Consider the following 16,230-nt stretch of genomic DNA (forward strand, 5'->3'; position numbering starts at 1 on the left):
GGGTGTCAGCGAGGTCTCACAAATATCTGCCAAGGATTCCTGACACAAAGGGCTTCCGGGACCCCAAGGAAGGTTCTGGTTTTGTCAGCCCCACCCATCCGGTGTTCCAGGACTCAGGCACTTTTCAGGGCCCAGAATCTTGGTTTTCACCGTGACATTTACAGAGCAGCTAAGCCTGCCCTTTGAAAAACATCCAGGGCTTGGCGGGCAGTAATGAGGCTGGCTAGTCTCCAGCAGTTGGCAAACATCGTGGCACATCAAATGTCACTGCAGGCTTTGTTTGGTTTTAAATTGAAAAATCGCTAGAGTTATGAAAGCTTACAAATCTTGCCTAGAGGAAAACAATATCCCACCATCACCCCTCTTTTCTTTTACTGTTTTTCTTCCATAGACTCCTTTACTAGGGAATGACTGGCCTTGCCTTGCACCCCTATCTCAACTCATCTCCCTGCCCCACTCAAACACTAAGGGCCCCAACAGCCATGGAGCTCGTGACCAAGCACGCGTTTCCAGAACTCCTCTTGCTGGTGGGAAAGAATGTGGCACCATTATTAATTCAAAGCAGATCTGACCTAGCTACAGACCTCTACGCACATTTTCCCAGGATCCTCTACCCTGCCCTTTTCTTCTCGTCTTAAAAGGAACATTCATGCTTATTTGTATACAAACATCCATCACCTGCAGAATCCTAGTCCTGGCCTTAAAACTAGAAGGGCACTCAAGGACACTGGGTCTAGACTCTGCTTTCAAGCTGATAAGTTATTGTCCCCATTGAACACATGACACAGTTGAGGTCCAGAGAGGAAACAATGTACCTGAAGTCCTACAAAGAGTAAGTGCAGAGCTCACACTCAGGGCACCTGCCTCTTCGCCTCTCTTCCCTCGATGACCAGAGTCTCCCTCCATCTGAGATCAGACCCCAGAACTAGAAGACATCTCTTCATTCCCGCCTTCCTTTCTAGCGCCAGCCTGGGATCAAATTTTTCTCATACACAATGTCATCAATATAGTTAATCCCAATGTATCATCATTTTCTTTGTTCAGCCGACTCCCTTCTGCTGGCACGTTTCAGCGGAGTTAGGACACTCCATTCTCCGTGCAAGCGTGAGCATGTGAGCACCTGTGTGGGGTGATCGGGGAGGACCTAGCCCTCCTATCCCATTCGCTAACATTTAGGTCAGAAGTAGGCAGGGTGTGGGATGTTTCATGATGTGACTCTCATCCAACAGGCTTGGAAGCGAATGACAGCCAAGAAGACCAGGCCCACAATGGGCTGGAGGACTTGAATTCTAAGAGTGGCTGAGACCTTGATCACACCCCATTTGTCCCCACTTAGGCTCTTTGCTTTGTTTTGTTTTAATCCTGGGAGGGGGTAAAAAAAGTAGTTCAAACAAAGAATCCTCTGGTTAGTATGTAGAACCAGGGGTGACCCTAATGGCTCTGTCTTCCCAACCTTTCCGACTCTGGGCCTCTCTCCTTTTCCTCCCCCTCTGTTAGATCTGTTTGGTACTAACAAGGGAGCTGTGTGGGGTGGGGGTGAAGGCCACACAAACTCTCCTGGGCCCCAGGCGGAGAGACTTAACCCTTCAGGTTCCAGGTTGCATGGGTGAAGCACACACTAGGGCTCTTTAGGAGTAATTAACACCAGATGTGAAGAACACTGTGGTCCCCACCAAATATCAGCTTCCTGTCTTCATGACATTACTGCATTTTTCCACTCAAAGGCACTTGCATCATAATGGGAGAGGCAGCCTCTATAATAATAATTTTTTTTAGAGAAGAATCTCTAATGGTGAATTTCAGGCCTCAGAAACAAGCCCAAGAAAAAAACTAGGCCATGTTGTCACCGCAGGCAAGGGAGGCTTGATCACAACACAGGTGTGAGAAGCTCGAGGGGCAAAGAGGTGGAGGACTCAGTAAACAAAAGTCACAGAAGTAGACGCGATTTTAGTAGCTTCCTCTGTCTTTCTTCTTGTGTGGAAAGGCCCCTGGTTATCATGCAGCAGTTCTGTAGTTAACGTTAACATGCATTTATTGAGCTCCTACTGTGTGCCCTGTCCCTTAACTGTTGCCAATGTCTTCATTTCCTCTTTCTCCTCCTCCCCAACCAAAGGCTACCCCACTCTTCTGTCTCCTGCATCCTATTCTCCTCCAATCCTTCCAACCCATCCCACCAGCAAGTCTTAGCTGCCTCAAGACTACCTTGTTTGCAGATATGGTGAGAAAGGCTGCCCTTGGGGGCCAGCACAGGGCCCAGAAAACAACCACACTAGCACAAAGGACCAGCACCAGCACCAGCTGAGAGATTGGCAGATCAGACAAGAGGTTATTTCATGTGCTCTTCACCCACCCCCTACAGGCATTTCCAGAGCACTTCTCTGGTGATGAAAGAACGAGTCAGGAAGATCCCGGACTTTCCTCAGAGCAATCCTGAGTCGAGGAGATTATATCCAGGGAGCCACTTCTCATTTCTAACCTAAACCTCAGGGCAGGCATGTTTTATGGAGAGACCAGGCTTACTTCTAGCTTTCACAGATGCCTTTCTTTCCTTCAGCCACTTGCATGCTTCTCTCTTTGGAAGGGTGAATATAGCAGGAAGGAATTTATTTCAGCATCGAGGAAAATCAAGTCCATAAAATGTGGCTTCTGGCTCTTAAAATTTGGGCCAATGAATGCCAGAAAAAAAATGTCACTGTCATGTGGGGCGGTTTCACAAAATGTGTGGGTACTTTGGCCTTGGACCTCTGTACCAGCACTTATTTTGCATGTCCAATGCTGAAGTCAGTGGAATTCTCCAGCCCCTGCCATTCAGCTCTGAGGCTGGACAGGAAGCATCAGTGCACATCCCACAGAACATCAGAGCCCGAATAGTTCCTCAGCAAGAATCATTTTCAACCTCCATATTGGGGACCATCTTGCTAGACTGGCCCACCTTTATGAATGGGCAGTGAGTGTCCTACACTAGGAAAATGTCCTGCACTGGAAAAATGCAGCTGGGCTATGTATACAGTCAAGTTCAAGCTTCTCTGCATGGCATTTGAGGCTATCCATCTTACCGCACCTTTCACCACTCCCTGCCACACTTTGTGCTCCAACAATATTAAACCATCCATAGGTCCCTGCACGCTTGCCTGAGTGCCTTTGTGCAGGTTGGCCTTGTTTGGAATATCCTGTTTACCCCTCCACCCAGGTATACCTGGGTAACTTCTACCTACCAGTTATAATTCAACTGCACTATCACTGCCTTTAGAAGCTTAACTATGGCCATGATTATGAATGTGGTGGCCTTCAAAACCAAGCAGACCTAGGGTCAAATCTCTGTTCATTTTCAAGTCACATTACCTCCCTAACCCTTAGTTTCCTTATCTATAAAATGGGAGTTATAACACGAAACTTTCAGGAAGATGTACAGAGCTCAGTATAGTAGCTGGCACATAGTGAGTACTCAGATTCAGTAGCCGTTCTCCCTGTCTCCTGATTTCTCCACGCTGTCCTCCCATCCTAGACTGGGATGGTACTTCTCTCCATCATAACCCTTTTATGTGTGTGCTGTCTTTTAATCTAGTTTATCAAAGAGTAATTTACACACATGTACCCATTTTAAATGCATGGTTCGATGAGTTCTGACAAATGTAGACATCTGGGTGTACCTGTGCATATAGAAAACTTCCATCACTCCTAAAGATTCCTTTGTACCACTTCCCAGTTAATCCTCACACCTGGACCCCTGGTCGGGCACCACTGATTTCTTTCTGCTGCTAGAGATTCTGTTGTTTTTTTCTAGAGCGTCCTATAAATAGAATCATACCCACTATACTCCTTTGTGCTTCATTCACTCAACGCAATGGTTTGAGGTCATTTGCATGCATCAGTAGTTGGTTCCTTATTGCTGGGCTTTTAACTCTATTGTAACTTAGCTGATTCCTCCACTAGACTGTGAGGCCCTCAAAGATTCCATCTTTTCCTCCATTGGTTCCCAAGTAGGCCCTCAATAAATGTTAGAGAGAAGAAGGGAGGGAGGAAGTGAGGGAGTTACAATGAGGATTGGCTAAGATCATGGCTGCAGCCTTGCATCTTGTCCAGCCCTGGGGGCAGTACTCACGTCCCCAGCAGAACCCCATCCGCAAGCACTTACAGCAGCCAGTCCACAGCCACCAGCAGGCTGATGTCCTCCGTTGGCAGGCCCACAGCTGTCAGTATGAGGAGCATGGTGACCAGCCCAGCACTGGGGATACTGGCTGCGCCGACACTCGCCAGTGTGGCTGTGAGACTGTGAAAACAGAGAAAGCCAGGTCATGGGAAGAGAAAGAGGCCTTGCCAAAACCATCTCTGGGAATGTTAAGCTCTAATTTTCCCGGCAGTCACAAAATCCCCTTTCCTTCCCAAGAAATAGAGAAACCTAGAGAACCAAGACCCAGGAATGAGGATCTATTTGGATACTGCTCAACTGTGATAGAGGCTTATAATTTCATGGATTGGAGCCTATCCCCATCGCCATATCCAGACAGGCTAAAATATCACAGGACTCAACTAAGGGAAACGTGGCTCTAAAAGCAGGTCAGGAAATATTAAAGAAGAAAATCAAATCAGCCCTAATCCTCCCATGGGAACACCACTGCATTCGTTTCTGCTTAAGCCTTTCTGCCTCTGTGAGCACCAAAGACTTTTGGACTATGTGGCAAGAGTCTGAGAAGGCCATAGCCAATATTAACATGAGAACTCAAAATAGCAAATATCCAGACCCAACTGAGTGGACATCGGGGGAACAAATCAACAGATCCCAAATAACATTAAGCTTCAGACACCTGGACATTTCATCACGAACCTGGAAAATCCATTATTCAGACACAGGGTGCCAAGAAATGATAATGAAATACTGGCGGTTTTCTTTTTGAGGAATCTCATCATTTGCTTTCCAAGCAATATCAAGGGCACACACAGCCCCGTTTTGAAGTTGTCTCTGGAAGAGGGTTTAATCTAGGGTTCAAGCTCCCTGTTGAGACACCAGGGGCCTCCGTGGCCCAGCAAAGGGCAGTGAGTTTTTCTCCTCCTTTCTAGACGCCATTCATAAAAGCTGTCATTTCTAAATGGATGCTTCCGAAAAATACAGATTCTCAATTTGCTTTTGTGTGTTGAAAAGAGGGGCTGACTTCTTTGCAGTAATAAAATTCTAGCGTTTTAAGAGTAGCTCCTCTAGCTCCAAACTAAGAATCAGGCTCCTACGCTGGTTTAACTAAGTCCAGACCATCCGTATAACCAAGTACAGAATGCTGGGGTCTTATAGTTGGAAAGAACCTGAATGTATCTAATCTCACATATGAGGAAAGGAAAGCCCCAAGACGTTTTGTGGTTTGCATTGTTTTTCCACGTTGCCATCTTTCCAGACTTAGGCCTGTTACAGTGAAGACACCTCTCCCAGATGGGATCTACAGAACCTATCTGTGTTCCTCCCTACCCCACCAATATGAAGCTGGTGTCAGGGTTTAGAGAACTCTATTTTCCTTGGATCCATCTGGGTCATAAGGAGACAGCAATGTACTGGGATTATCGTTGAAGGTTCCGGAGTTGAACGACCGGGGTTCAAATCCCAGCTCTGCCACTTATTAACCACATAACTTTGGACAACTTAAGCTCTTTGTGCTTTGATTTCCTTATGTGTAATGAAGGAGATAACAACTGTGTATCACTCATGGGGTCCTCAGGAATGAACAAATAAAAAACACTGAGAAGAGGCCAGGCACATTGTAACCCCCTAATTAATGTTAATTATTATTCTTATGAGAACATCTCCACAGGGTGAGCCTGCTCTGCAATGAACACTTCTCTAAAGCCCCAAGAGCTGGAAGACGGGAATTCTCAGTAATTTCTCTGACATGGATAGAGCACCGGGGAAGGGGAACTTCCCACATTCCAATGATCTTGGACTCAACCGTTTTATTCACAACATCAGTTGCTTCTGTTATGAGTCATTCTTGCACAACCCTTTGCACTGTGGCCACATTGCATGGTTACCTCTTGGGTTTGTATGACAAATCCTATAAAGAGAATGCTTCCTGGCAGTTGGTTCCTCCACCCCAATCATGCCCTTGAGGGCAGTGTCTGTGCAATTCTTAGTCCTGCAGTAGCTCTGTGGGCAGTGATCTCCCCTCCACCCTTTTATCCCTTTCTGCTTTTCATGTCCTTTCCTGCCCTGGCTCACTTCTCTAGTGGTGGTTCTTGGCTCCTGTGCAAGGTACTGAATATATGTGAGCACAGAACCTCATGGTAGCCCAGCAAGGCTCATAGGGTAGTACCTGCTTTCCACACGAGAAATCCATGGATCGGATGGGTAGACACATGTAGGATCACACAGCTTGAATATGGTCTGCTGGGATTTGAACACCTGTCAGCTTGATTCCAATACCATGTTGGCTGCTGGTGTCCCCTGATCCCTCCTCCCCACATTGAAAACTCTATGAATCAATGAATCCCAATCACTTGGTCACTGGTGATTGAGATTCATTTTCCCATTTCTAAGCTCTCATCTAACAGTATGAACTTGATGGAAAGTGTGGTTGCCTTCAAGACCAAGAATTCAGGGACCAGAAATTATCTTTGCTTGGCTTCAAAGGAAGGGACTTCTTTAAGGAGCCTTTTTCAGTTTTAAGTTTTAAAGCAAGGAAGGTTGGCAGTCTGGCGTGGCAATCTGTTAGGACATGGTTTAGAAGGCTTGATCCTCTGACCTGAAGCGTGTTTTCCCTCACTGCATCACGGTCACATTTTTCTTTCATGTTCTAGGAATACTGTATTTTATTGAGCATTATTAACAGTAGCACTATTTGTAGCTCACATTTATTGGCAGGCGACTGTGTAGCAGGCACAATGCTCTCAACTCCCCTAGAATGTGTGATTATTGTCCCCATTATACAGATGAGCAAACTGAGGATCCTCTGTAGTACCGCTATGGGCTGAGTTGTGTCCCTCCACAATTCACTTGGTGAAGCCCGACTCCACATGGCCTTTGGGAGGTAATTAGGTCAGGAGAGTGGCGCTCTCATTATGGGATTAATGCCTTTATAACAGGAGACAGAAGACAGCGATCTCTCTCCATGCATCAAGGAAAGGCCATGTGAGCAAACAGCGAGAAGGAGGAGGTGATATGCAAACCAGGAAGAAGGCATTCATCAGGAGCTACATTTGCCAGTACCTTGATCTTGGACTTCTCAGCCCCCAGAACTGTGAGAAATAAAGTCTGCTGGTTGAGTCATCCAGTCTATGGTATCTTGTTATAGCAGCCTGAGCTGACAAAGGCAAGTATATAATTCATAGGGTGGTTGTGAGAAGTAGATAAATTAATATATGCAAGTAGGTGTGATATTTAAGTTTATGGAGCAGTAATGTGTTTTTAATGACTTCTTGGGAAAGTGTTCTCTCTGAATTTTTTTAAATGATGAATACATATGGTAAAAATAGCTTTAGTAAAAACAAAAATACATGCTATTTATTTGTAATGAAATGTTTTATGTTGTATTGAGGAATCTCTTCCTTCCAGTATTTCATCATTTCTGCCATCACCCCCCTGGAATGCTAAAAGGAGCATATTTTAATGAAAGGAAAACTAGATCCAGAGTCAGATGACATCGGCCCAAGTTACAGCATCGCTGGTTCATTACTAATGGTGTTAGTCTTGGATAAACTTCTAAGCCCTTGAAGCCTGTGCTTCCTCGTCTATTAAATGGGCATAGAAATAACTGCCTTGCAATATCACAGGGTTGTTAAAATTCAAATAATATCAAGTTTCCAAAGCAATTTCATATGTGCAACACAAATAGAAGGCATGAGCATGAGCCCGCTTGCAATCTTTTCCCTTTGACACTGCCAACGATTCCTCTACTCTGTTATTTACTTCATCATTTTTCTGCCAGAAGAACTGAAATTCAAGTGGACCCTGTCAAATGGAATGAATGTGGAAGGGGATAGGTTAAAAAGTTGTTTCAGTGCTTCACCCCACCCACTCCATTCACCTCACAGTCACAATCTGGCCTCCATCCAGGACAACACCATTCATTTGGGCAATAAAGATGGCGGCCACTGCTTCATAAAGGGCTGTACCATCCATGTTAATGGTTGCTCCAACTGGGAGGACAAATCTGGTCACGCGTTTATCAATCCCTAGATTTTCTTCCAGGCAACGGAAGGTGACAGGCAAAGTTCCAGCACTAAGGGACAGAGAGAGAGAGAGAGGGAGAGAGAGTTAGGTCCATGGTAGAGGAACAAGACAAAGCACCAACTGGAATGCTACCACAAAGCTTTTCTTCTTTCATTCCAATCAAGCAATGTGACATGCAAAAAAGCAGTGTCTGGAGCCAAATTAAAAACCAGCAATTTGGAGGCTCAAATTCAATCATTTTAAAATTCTAATAGGCATCAAAACATTTTTGTTGGTTCTGGTTTTTGAGATCTACGCAGCACTTCAAGCTCTCTTTCTCCTTTGGTCACTGTTTCCATCTTGGATTAACATTGAAGCCCATCTAATTGCCCACATTAATTGGGCTATGAGAAAAAAATGCGTCAGAAAAGAATCCGCTGTCAACAGTGAAATGGAATGAGGAATTTTTGAATGACCCATAATTCCATGCTAGAAATGCTGTTTCCAACAAGATGACTACATGGGTTGTGTCTAGCCCCTGGGAACTGCCCTGAGCTGGGCCTGCTAATTTTGAGAATTCTGGACAAACATGTTAAGCACCGCTCAGCCTGAACCAGCGCTTTCAGCAATTCACTGGGGACCCTAACTGACAGTCTAACTCCCTGATAAATGGACATTGGCCAACTCTACAGTCTCTCCACCGACATAACGACAGAAAAGCATGTATGCAGTAGCTAATCAAACACCCAATATGAAGTGACTTCACCACCACTCCTCCCAGATGTGGGATGTGAATTCATGACCACATGACCCAGCCTCAAAAGTCAGAACTCCTGACATGCTCATGTATCTTCTAAAACAGGAGACCTGTAAGGACGAGGGTTACTGAATGACAGAATATTATTTCTGTGTGGGTAGAGGTGCATGGGAGGGTAGGTAGATTGGCTTCAAAGTTTAAGTAACATGGAAAGCAATGCTGAACAGTCAAACTGTCATGGGAGTGCTTTGTGGTCCATTCTCTTGTTTTTTTACTTTTCCTATTCAAACCAACAAAGCATATTTTTTCTCTTGCATTTACATTCTTAGTCATAGTTTCTCCTTCTACAAGTCAGAATTAGGGCTCCAGCCAAGCTGGACATATAGTCACCTGCAGAGTTTTGGTTTCTCAGAGATGGGGAGAGGACCATCAGTTTCAGGGAAATTAAATGAAATGCAGAACCAAGGAAATGGAAGCTCTAAAATCAGGGTCACCTAAATCTGCATTTTATCAAATGCTAATGGGTCAAAAAGGTCCTACTACAACCTTAGGGAAGCCAGAGTCATCTTACAGAACATTCTTTGTGCTATCAGGTCAGGGGTCTGTCTCACTCCTCCTCCTTGGTCTTAGGTTGGTTGAAGAAATGAGTGTCTGGAGAACTCTCATTACTAAAACTTTATAAACCCAAGGAAGGAAGTTGGGGTCTGGCCTCCTTCGTATGCGGGGATGCAGTCATGACCGGCTGGCTGCCCCATCTTTTTCAATGAGAAGTTAGTGTCCCTTTATTCCTCTCGCCCTTCCCTGCCCTTTGCTAGGACCTGCCCTTTGCCAGGACACCATGCCTTTGTGGTTTTTGGCCGGGATTCTCCATGGTATGAAGCTAAGGACAGTTCTCTGGGAGGACTGGAATACATTAATTTTTATTATTGTATCCATCTTCCCTAAATGTCATCACAGGGGTCTTTAAACAATTAAATAGATTGGGGAAAATAACTGAAAAGGCAGGAAAATATCCTCAGTTTCTACATTGACCATGCTTTATGTCTTAAACATCCATATACACCCAACCAATTCACACTGGGACTTCAGCATTTTAACTCTTTCCTGTCCTTCCCACATTCTGACGTTGTTCTTTTTTTTGACTCCTGCCTCAATGGCCATATGACTGTCTCCAGATGCTGCTAATAATAACTACCAGATACTTGAGATTCTTTTTATTTTTTTCCAGATGTGCTTTAATAGCATGCACTGAAGTCAGAGGGAAGCAGAGACGTGTGTCCCAGACTATTCTGCCTTCATCTGCCTCCCTAACACCAGCCTCCGTGCCTACTGAGAAAAGGAGGTCAACCCCTCTCCACATCCCCATTCAGTACAAGGTCAAAGGAGGTAGAAAGGATATTTAGCTGGCTGTCGCGGGACTTTGCATTTTTTCCCTCAAGTCTTGATGGCACAGTTATTTCTTAGTACGTGACTCCTACCACATTGACTTTTTTTCTTAAGTTTTTTCTTTTTAAAAAAAAAAAAAAATTCCACATTTTAACTGAAGATTAAAACCACATTTTTTTTTCTTCAAATGAAATACAGGGTAAAGAGGATAAATGGGCTTAACGTTTGTGGCCTTGGTCAAAAAACACAAGCATTTGCCTGATTTAAATACGAATTTAGGCCATCCGTATGCCTTTAAGATTTACCTTGTCTATAAAGGTGTTGGGATAATTACATACTTATCCAAAGAAAATAAAATAAAAATATTTTTGAAATAAAGATCAAAACCATAAAGGTATTGGAAGAAAATGTAAAGTAATATTTTATAATGATGTTCCTGAGCAAAATCAAAATTCTAAATACTAAAGGAAAATACTGACAACTTCAACAACGTACAAACTAAAAACCTCTAATGGCAAAAAGTATTATAAATGTTTAAGACAAATGTCAAGTAGAGAGGGACATTATTTTTAACATGTGACACATGAGATAATATTTTGATACACGAAGAAAGCTGAGAACTAATCAGGAAAGGATGAATACCCAACAGGAAATTCAGATCACAAACATTCACAGGGTGGGGGAGGAAAGGGCAGGATGGTCAATAAGACAAAAAGATGCTTCCGCTCACTCATAATCAAAGCAATGAAAGTTCAATGAGATCATTTTTCACCCCTAAGACTGGAAACTATTCAAGTGACTGATACTAGCCAGTGCTGTTGAGTAGGTGGTGAGAGGCCCATCTCATACCCACATAGTGGGGACTTAAACTAATGTACTTTCCTGAATAGCAACCTGGTGATACGTTTTAAAACTGCCAATGTGCTTACCATTGGATTCAGAAATTCCACTTCTAGAAATGTATCCTGAGGGGCTCATCAGACAAACTTGCAGAGACATATTTACAAGGATGCTTGTCACAGCTCTGTTTCATAGACATTCTTTAAATGTACATCACAGGGTGGAGATGGGGGTTGTACTGTAATACACATGGTGTATTATACAGTTTTAAAAATAGAAAGATCTCTATTGACAGATATAACTTTTATGATATGTTGATCAATGAAAAATAGCAGTTTACAATATCCTTACATAGTTAGAACTGGACAGATATGTAACTGCAAAGATGAACTAAAAGGATACTATCAATTATCACTGGGTGATAGAATAACAGGTGATGTTCATTTTCTTCTTCAGAATTTTGTTTGCCGTCTGACTTTTTTCACAATGAGTAAATACCATGTTCATAATCAGAAAACAAAAATAAAACTACACATAATTGTTTTTATGTTTGGAGGGAAAAAAGGTTTAGTTTTTTGCTATAGAGAGAGGATCTTTGTGGACAGAGATACTTAGCCATAGGAAATTGATAGGCCCCAAAAAAGAAAAAGCAAATTTTGGAGTGTTTCTCTTCCCCTTGGGAAACTGAAGGCAGCATCTTGATTCCCAGGACTGTATACATTTCAGATTTTTTCTGAAACCCCACATTCTACTAGTATCAAATTCTCATGAATTTGCAAGATGGAAATGTAATTTGGCTTCCCCAGGCAGTCACCACTACTTGCCTGTTAGGTCACTTAAGCAAAACCTGACGGCCTGCTCAGTCGCCTTGGAACAGCAGTCACCCTGCGTCACGGAGCGGCCACCTCCCTGGCAGTGCATGGTCACAGGCTCTGTCACAAGAACCCGACCACCTGTGACTCCAGAGATAACACTGAGCTAAGGGTCTGCTTGCCTCCGTACTTTACGACCTCAGTCTTAGTCTGTGACTCAAGGACACGCGTGCAGAAATACGAATAACTATTGCACACTGAAAGAATAGAACTCTTTCAGTCTTTGAAATTCGAAATTGCTGGGCATTTCTTAGGTATTTGTTTTTGTTTGTTTGTTTTTGCTAAATTCAATCCAAGGTAATATCAAAAAAATTTTTTTCACTGCATATCTCTGGAGTCCTTGTTGGCTTCTGGGGCACCAGAGCTAGGTAATGAAGAAGGAACTGACTTCCAATCAATGTCAAGTGAAATCCATGCCAGCCTGATTTTCTCAAAATCAATGAGGCAGAATGATCCAGTAGAGGTTCATGCATAGGTCAACGATTGACTCATTTCTGGTTTCCTTGAAAAATCTCACCTAATATACCATTTATCCTGTAAAAGCTCATTCTCCTACTTTTGAAACATTACAATAGACTGATATTTTGTCAGAGCACTTTTCAAATCACAGGTAGGAGACTTTCTTAAATAGGAGAACATCCTGTTGTACCATTTTGGAAAACATTTAAAACTAAACTAAACTAATGCCGTATGTAGCAAATTAGGCATGTGAATTTAATATGAGATCGTATTTCCAACACAGTTGCATACCAGCAAAAATGTTCATCAGAAACATCAGAAGTTCCTAGAAGGACCCAAAGATACAAAGGATTCACCTTTTTCAAAAATATTTTAATACTAGGTGAAAAGTATTCTCATTGAACTTTGTGATTGGAGGACTTTGAAAAAGATTAAGTGGCAAAGAGGGTAAAAGAGTGAGCGGAGAGAAAGAAAGGTAATTTCTTGTGTCCTCTACCTGGAAGCGGTCCCCAGAGCAGTGATCCAAGCTTGGAAAATGCCAGCAAAAAAGGAGAAAGGGTTTTTCCTGGTCACTAGAAAGTAAATCAAGGGGAGGAAAATGCCCCCATGGATGATGAGACCTATAATCACCGTGACCATGTACATCCCCAGTTGCCGAGCAACCACTTCTAAGTCCTTGATCGCAATGATCTTCCCACAGATTAGGCAGGCAATACCCAGGGGAGAGTACCTGAAAAACATAAAAGAAAAAAAACAAAAAAGAAAAAAAACATTGAAGTAATCATTATGGGATTCAGAACTTAAATCTGGGCCCTCCTACGTTACTGCACCCTGATGAAAACCCTTTGCATTTCTGTACAAAGAGTTTTGCTGAAAGACAGCCATCAGATCCAGCAGATGCCACATTGTACTTCAGTCTAACTGCATTATCTGAGATCTGTCCCAGGCATCTGGTGGCCCCCGCTCTGATAAAAAATCCAAAGGCAAATTTTGTTGTACGGGGGATTTTTAGGAATAGGGGAGACAAGCTTTACCACCTCTTAGGCAAGCACCAAGTTAAAAGTCTTTGAGAATCTTGTTTTGTCTTTTCACAGTTCCTTTGTTGAAAATTGGGAACAAATTTTGAGTTTTTCAGAAGACTCATTAGAGTTTTGCCAAGCTATAAACTGGTGGGTGTTTTGTAAACTTGCTTTGTTTTTGCCTTGGAAGACAGGAAATACATTTAAAAGGAGAGAGAGAGAGAGAGAGAGAGAGAGAGAGAGAGAGAGAGAGAGAGAGAGAGGAAAATAAGAAAACCATACGAGCCAAAGAGTACATTTAGAGAAATGTGGTTTTATCACTTCTAAGTCTGAAAGTATTTCCTTCCATACTTACTCTAACAATAATGCTGTCTCTCTAATGAAGAGCTCCCCACACTTCGCCTCATTTCTTACCATAATCGTAAAATCTAGGCATCATTATTCCTATTTGGCAAATGAGAAAATTGAGGCTGGGAAAAAGTTAAATAACTGGCTCAAGACCACAAAAGCAATCAAAGGAGAACAATCTCAGATCTGTAAAACTCCATGACTGGTTTTTTTTCTCCCCTACCAAGGCAAACCACTTCCCTTTAATTAGCAATTGTACCTCTAGGTTATTTAATAATATATAATATTATATATATAATATTATATAATAATAATATTTCCGTATTATTATTATTTTATAGAGAGCTTGGAAACAATTTGCTGTTGTCCTCACTCTTAAGTAAGCTAACCACATTCTCTTTCAAGTGTATTTTTTGCAAGTTTGGCAACATCCCTTTTTTATTGCCCAATCTGGTGTTGTTGGAGCATAAACTTGTTCAGCCTGTGACACTTTCTGACTGAAATGAAAATGTTTGTGAAAAGCTTGATACTTTTTTGAGAATTATGAATGTATTTGAGAGAATGACTACGGGGAAAATGAAATCCCAGGATAAGGCTCCCAACAGGAATAAGGGAGTCAGGAAAGGGAGAGGGCACCTGTGCCAGATTTGTTTTTGTTTTTTTGTTTTGCAATTGTGCCTGAAACAAGCCCTTCCCAGACTAAAAAACTATGAGGAGTATATTAGAGTCCTGAATATACAATTACATAAGACAGAGAGATTGTCCAGCCACTTACCAGCTGTATGTCCTTGGTTAGTGACTTATTCCCATTTTACAGATGCACAAATCAAGGCTTAGAGACGCCAATTCCAATCTTGTGGGGTTGCTGCCAGGATTACATTTTTGAGCATGTATATGCACTGTCAGCCATCCCTCTTCCCCCATCCCTCTTAGCACTATTACTTCTCTGACTCCTGACAAAGGAATCCACCTCCTCTCATCACCCATGCTTAAGGAGTCAAGTCTGAGTTAATGTCTTTCTAAAACATCTCACAGGCTACTGCCACCCAATTGCAAAATATTTTCTCAAGAAGAAACTTCTTCACCCAGAGTCAGTCACCTCAATAAATTTAATAAAATAAAAAAAAAGAAAAGAAAAAAAAAAGAAAGAAAAAAAAAAAAGAAGAAACTTCTTCTGAAAGGGGTGATTTGTAACTGACACTAATCAGTTAGAACATTAGCATAGCTGCTCTCATCCCTGATGAGGACCTAGTCTGTCGACTCCTCTTCTCCTTTCCCTCGGGCGAAGGCTGGCCGATGCTTAAGGACTACTTCCACAGGCATTAGGGAGTCATGTCATTAAACCCTTGGCTTTCCACCATTTTACATTTTCCTGGTGGGCCTGTAGTCACAACACGTCATATAGATCAGTGTGGTAGTCTCAGGGGCCAGCAATTTGTTCCGTGGGATTATAAATAACTAAGCAGAATGCAGCTTCCGATAAAGCCAACAAAACATTTATCTTCATATGCTGAGAGATTAATTCTTTCCGAAGCACCAATCACCCTTTCAAGATATCCAGAAAAATACAAATATGAGCTGTTTTGGGTGCTGTCCAATTTTCCTGCTCTTTTGGGACAAGCAATTGGTAAAACGGAGAGAAAATGTTTTCAAGTCTCTTTGCCAAACTAGACCAGCTATGAAGTTCCACTGGAGAACACAGCTGAACCAGAGCCAAATGGATAAGAGAGAGGTTAACAGGTTACCGCAGAGCACTCAGCTGGCTGGGAGAAACATGAGTTCCCACTGTTAATGGAGAGTGTTAGTCAAAGGCCAGAGGTAGAGTGTGAGGAGGCAAGCAGGGGCTCTAGTTAACCCAAACAACTTTGTTTCTGGAAATAGAATGAGCATTAATCAGGAGGAGGAAAGAGTCTTTGTTCTATGATGTCTTTTAGGGCCATGACTTTCTTCCACCTGTTTTCAAAACAAGTAACTTACGCCTCCACTCAGAAGCTGAGTTCCTGCATTTCCATATTACTTAATTATCTCATTGAAAATGACACACCATGGAAAAGAACGGGCAACTAAACAGGGTCCAAGGTCACCACTCAAAGTTTCTGAGCTGAAACGATCAAAGCCATAAAGCAAAGTGCACGAAGAGGCTCAGGGCTCCAGTGAGCGTTCTGAAGCCAAATGGTGCCCAGCAATTGTTGGACCAGTTTTTAAAAGGACACGACTATAGAGTTAGGGGGAGGGAATGCCTTCTGTGTTGCTTTCAGACTCGTTGTATCCTCAGCTCTGTGTACTGTTTTCAAAGCCACTGATTCATCCAGGACTGGCCTGTCAAGCCTTTTTCTTACTGTTGAATCATCTCTTCTTGCCTCCGCCTACTTTGTACCTCAGTGTTTGTCACCCTAAGATTCCCACCAAGATGCCCCTCAT

General features: G+C 42.7%; 1 protein-coding gene across 3 annotated transcripts in view; it reads right to left on the minus strand.

The window, feature by feature from the left end:
- Positions 1-16,230, minus strand: part of SLC1A2 (solute carrier family 1 member 2) — a 142,396-nt gene that overhangs the window by 22,371 nt on the left and 103,795 nt on the right. For all 3 annotated transcript variants that reach the window (XM_019738525.3, XM_074336208.2, XM_019738527.3), the window contains 3 exons: positions 12,939-13,172; positions 8,004-8,198; positions 4,136-4,270 (listed from right to left, as the gene is read on the minus strand). In XM_019738525.3, the coding sequence (XP_019594084.3) occupies positions 4,136-4,270; positions 8,004-8,198; positions 12,939-13,172 (564 nt within the window). The remainder of the gene's footprint in view (positions 1-4,135; positions 4,271-8,003; positions 8,199-12,938; positions 13,173-16,230) is intronic.

Source organism: Rhinolophus sinicus, chromosome 14, assembly GCF_057876585.1.
Source record: "Rhinolophus sinicus isolate RSI-liver-muscle chromosome 14, RSI-T2T, whole genome shotgun sequence".
Lineage (NCBI taxonomy): Eukaryota > Metazoa > Chordata > Mammalia > Chiroptera > Rhinolophidae > Rhinolophus > Rhinolophus sinicus.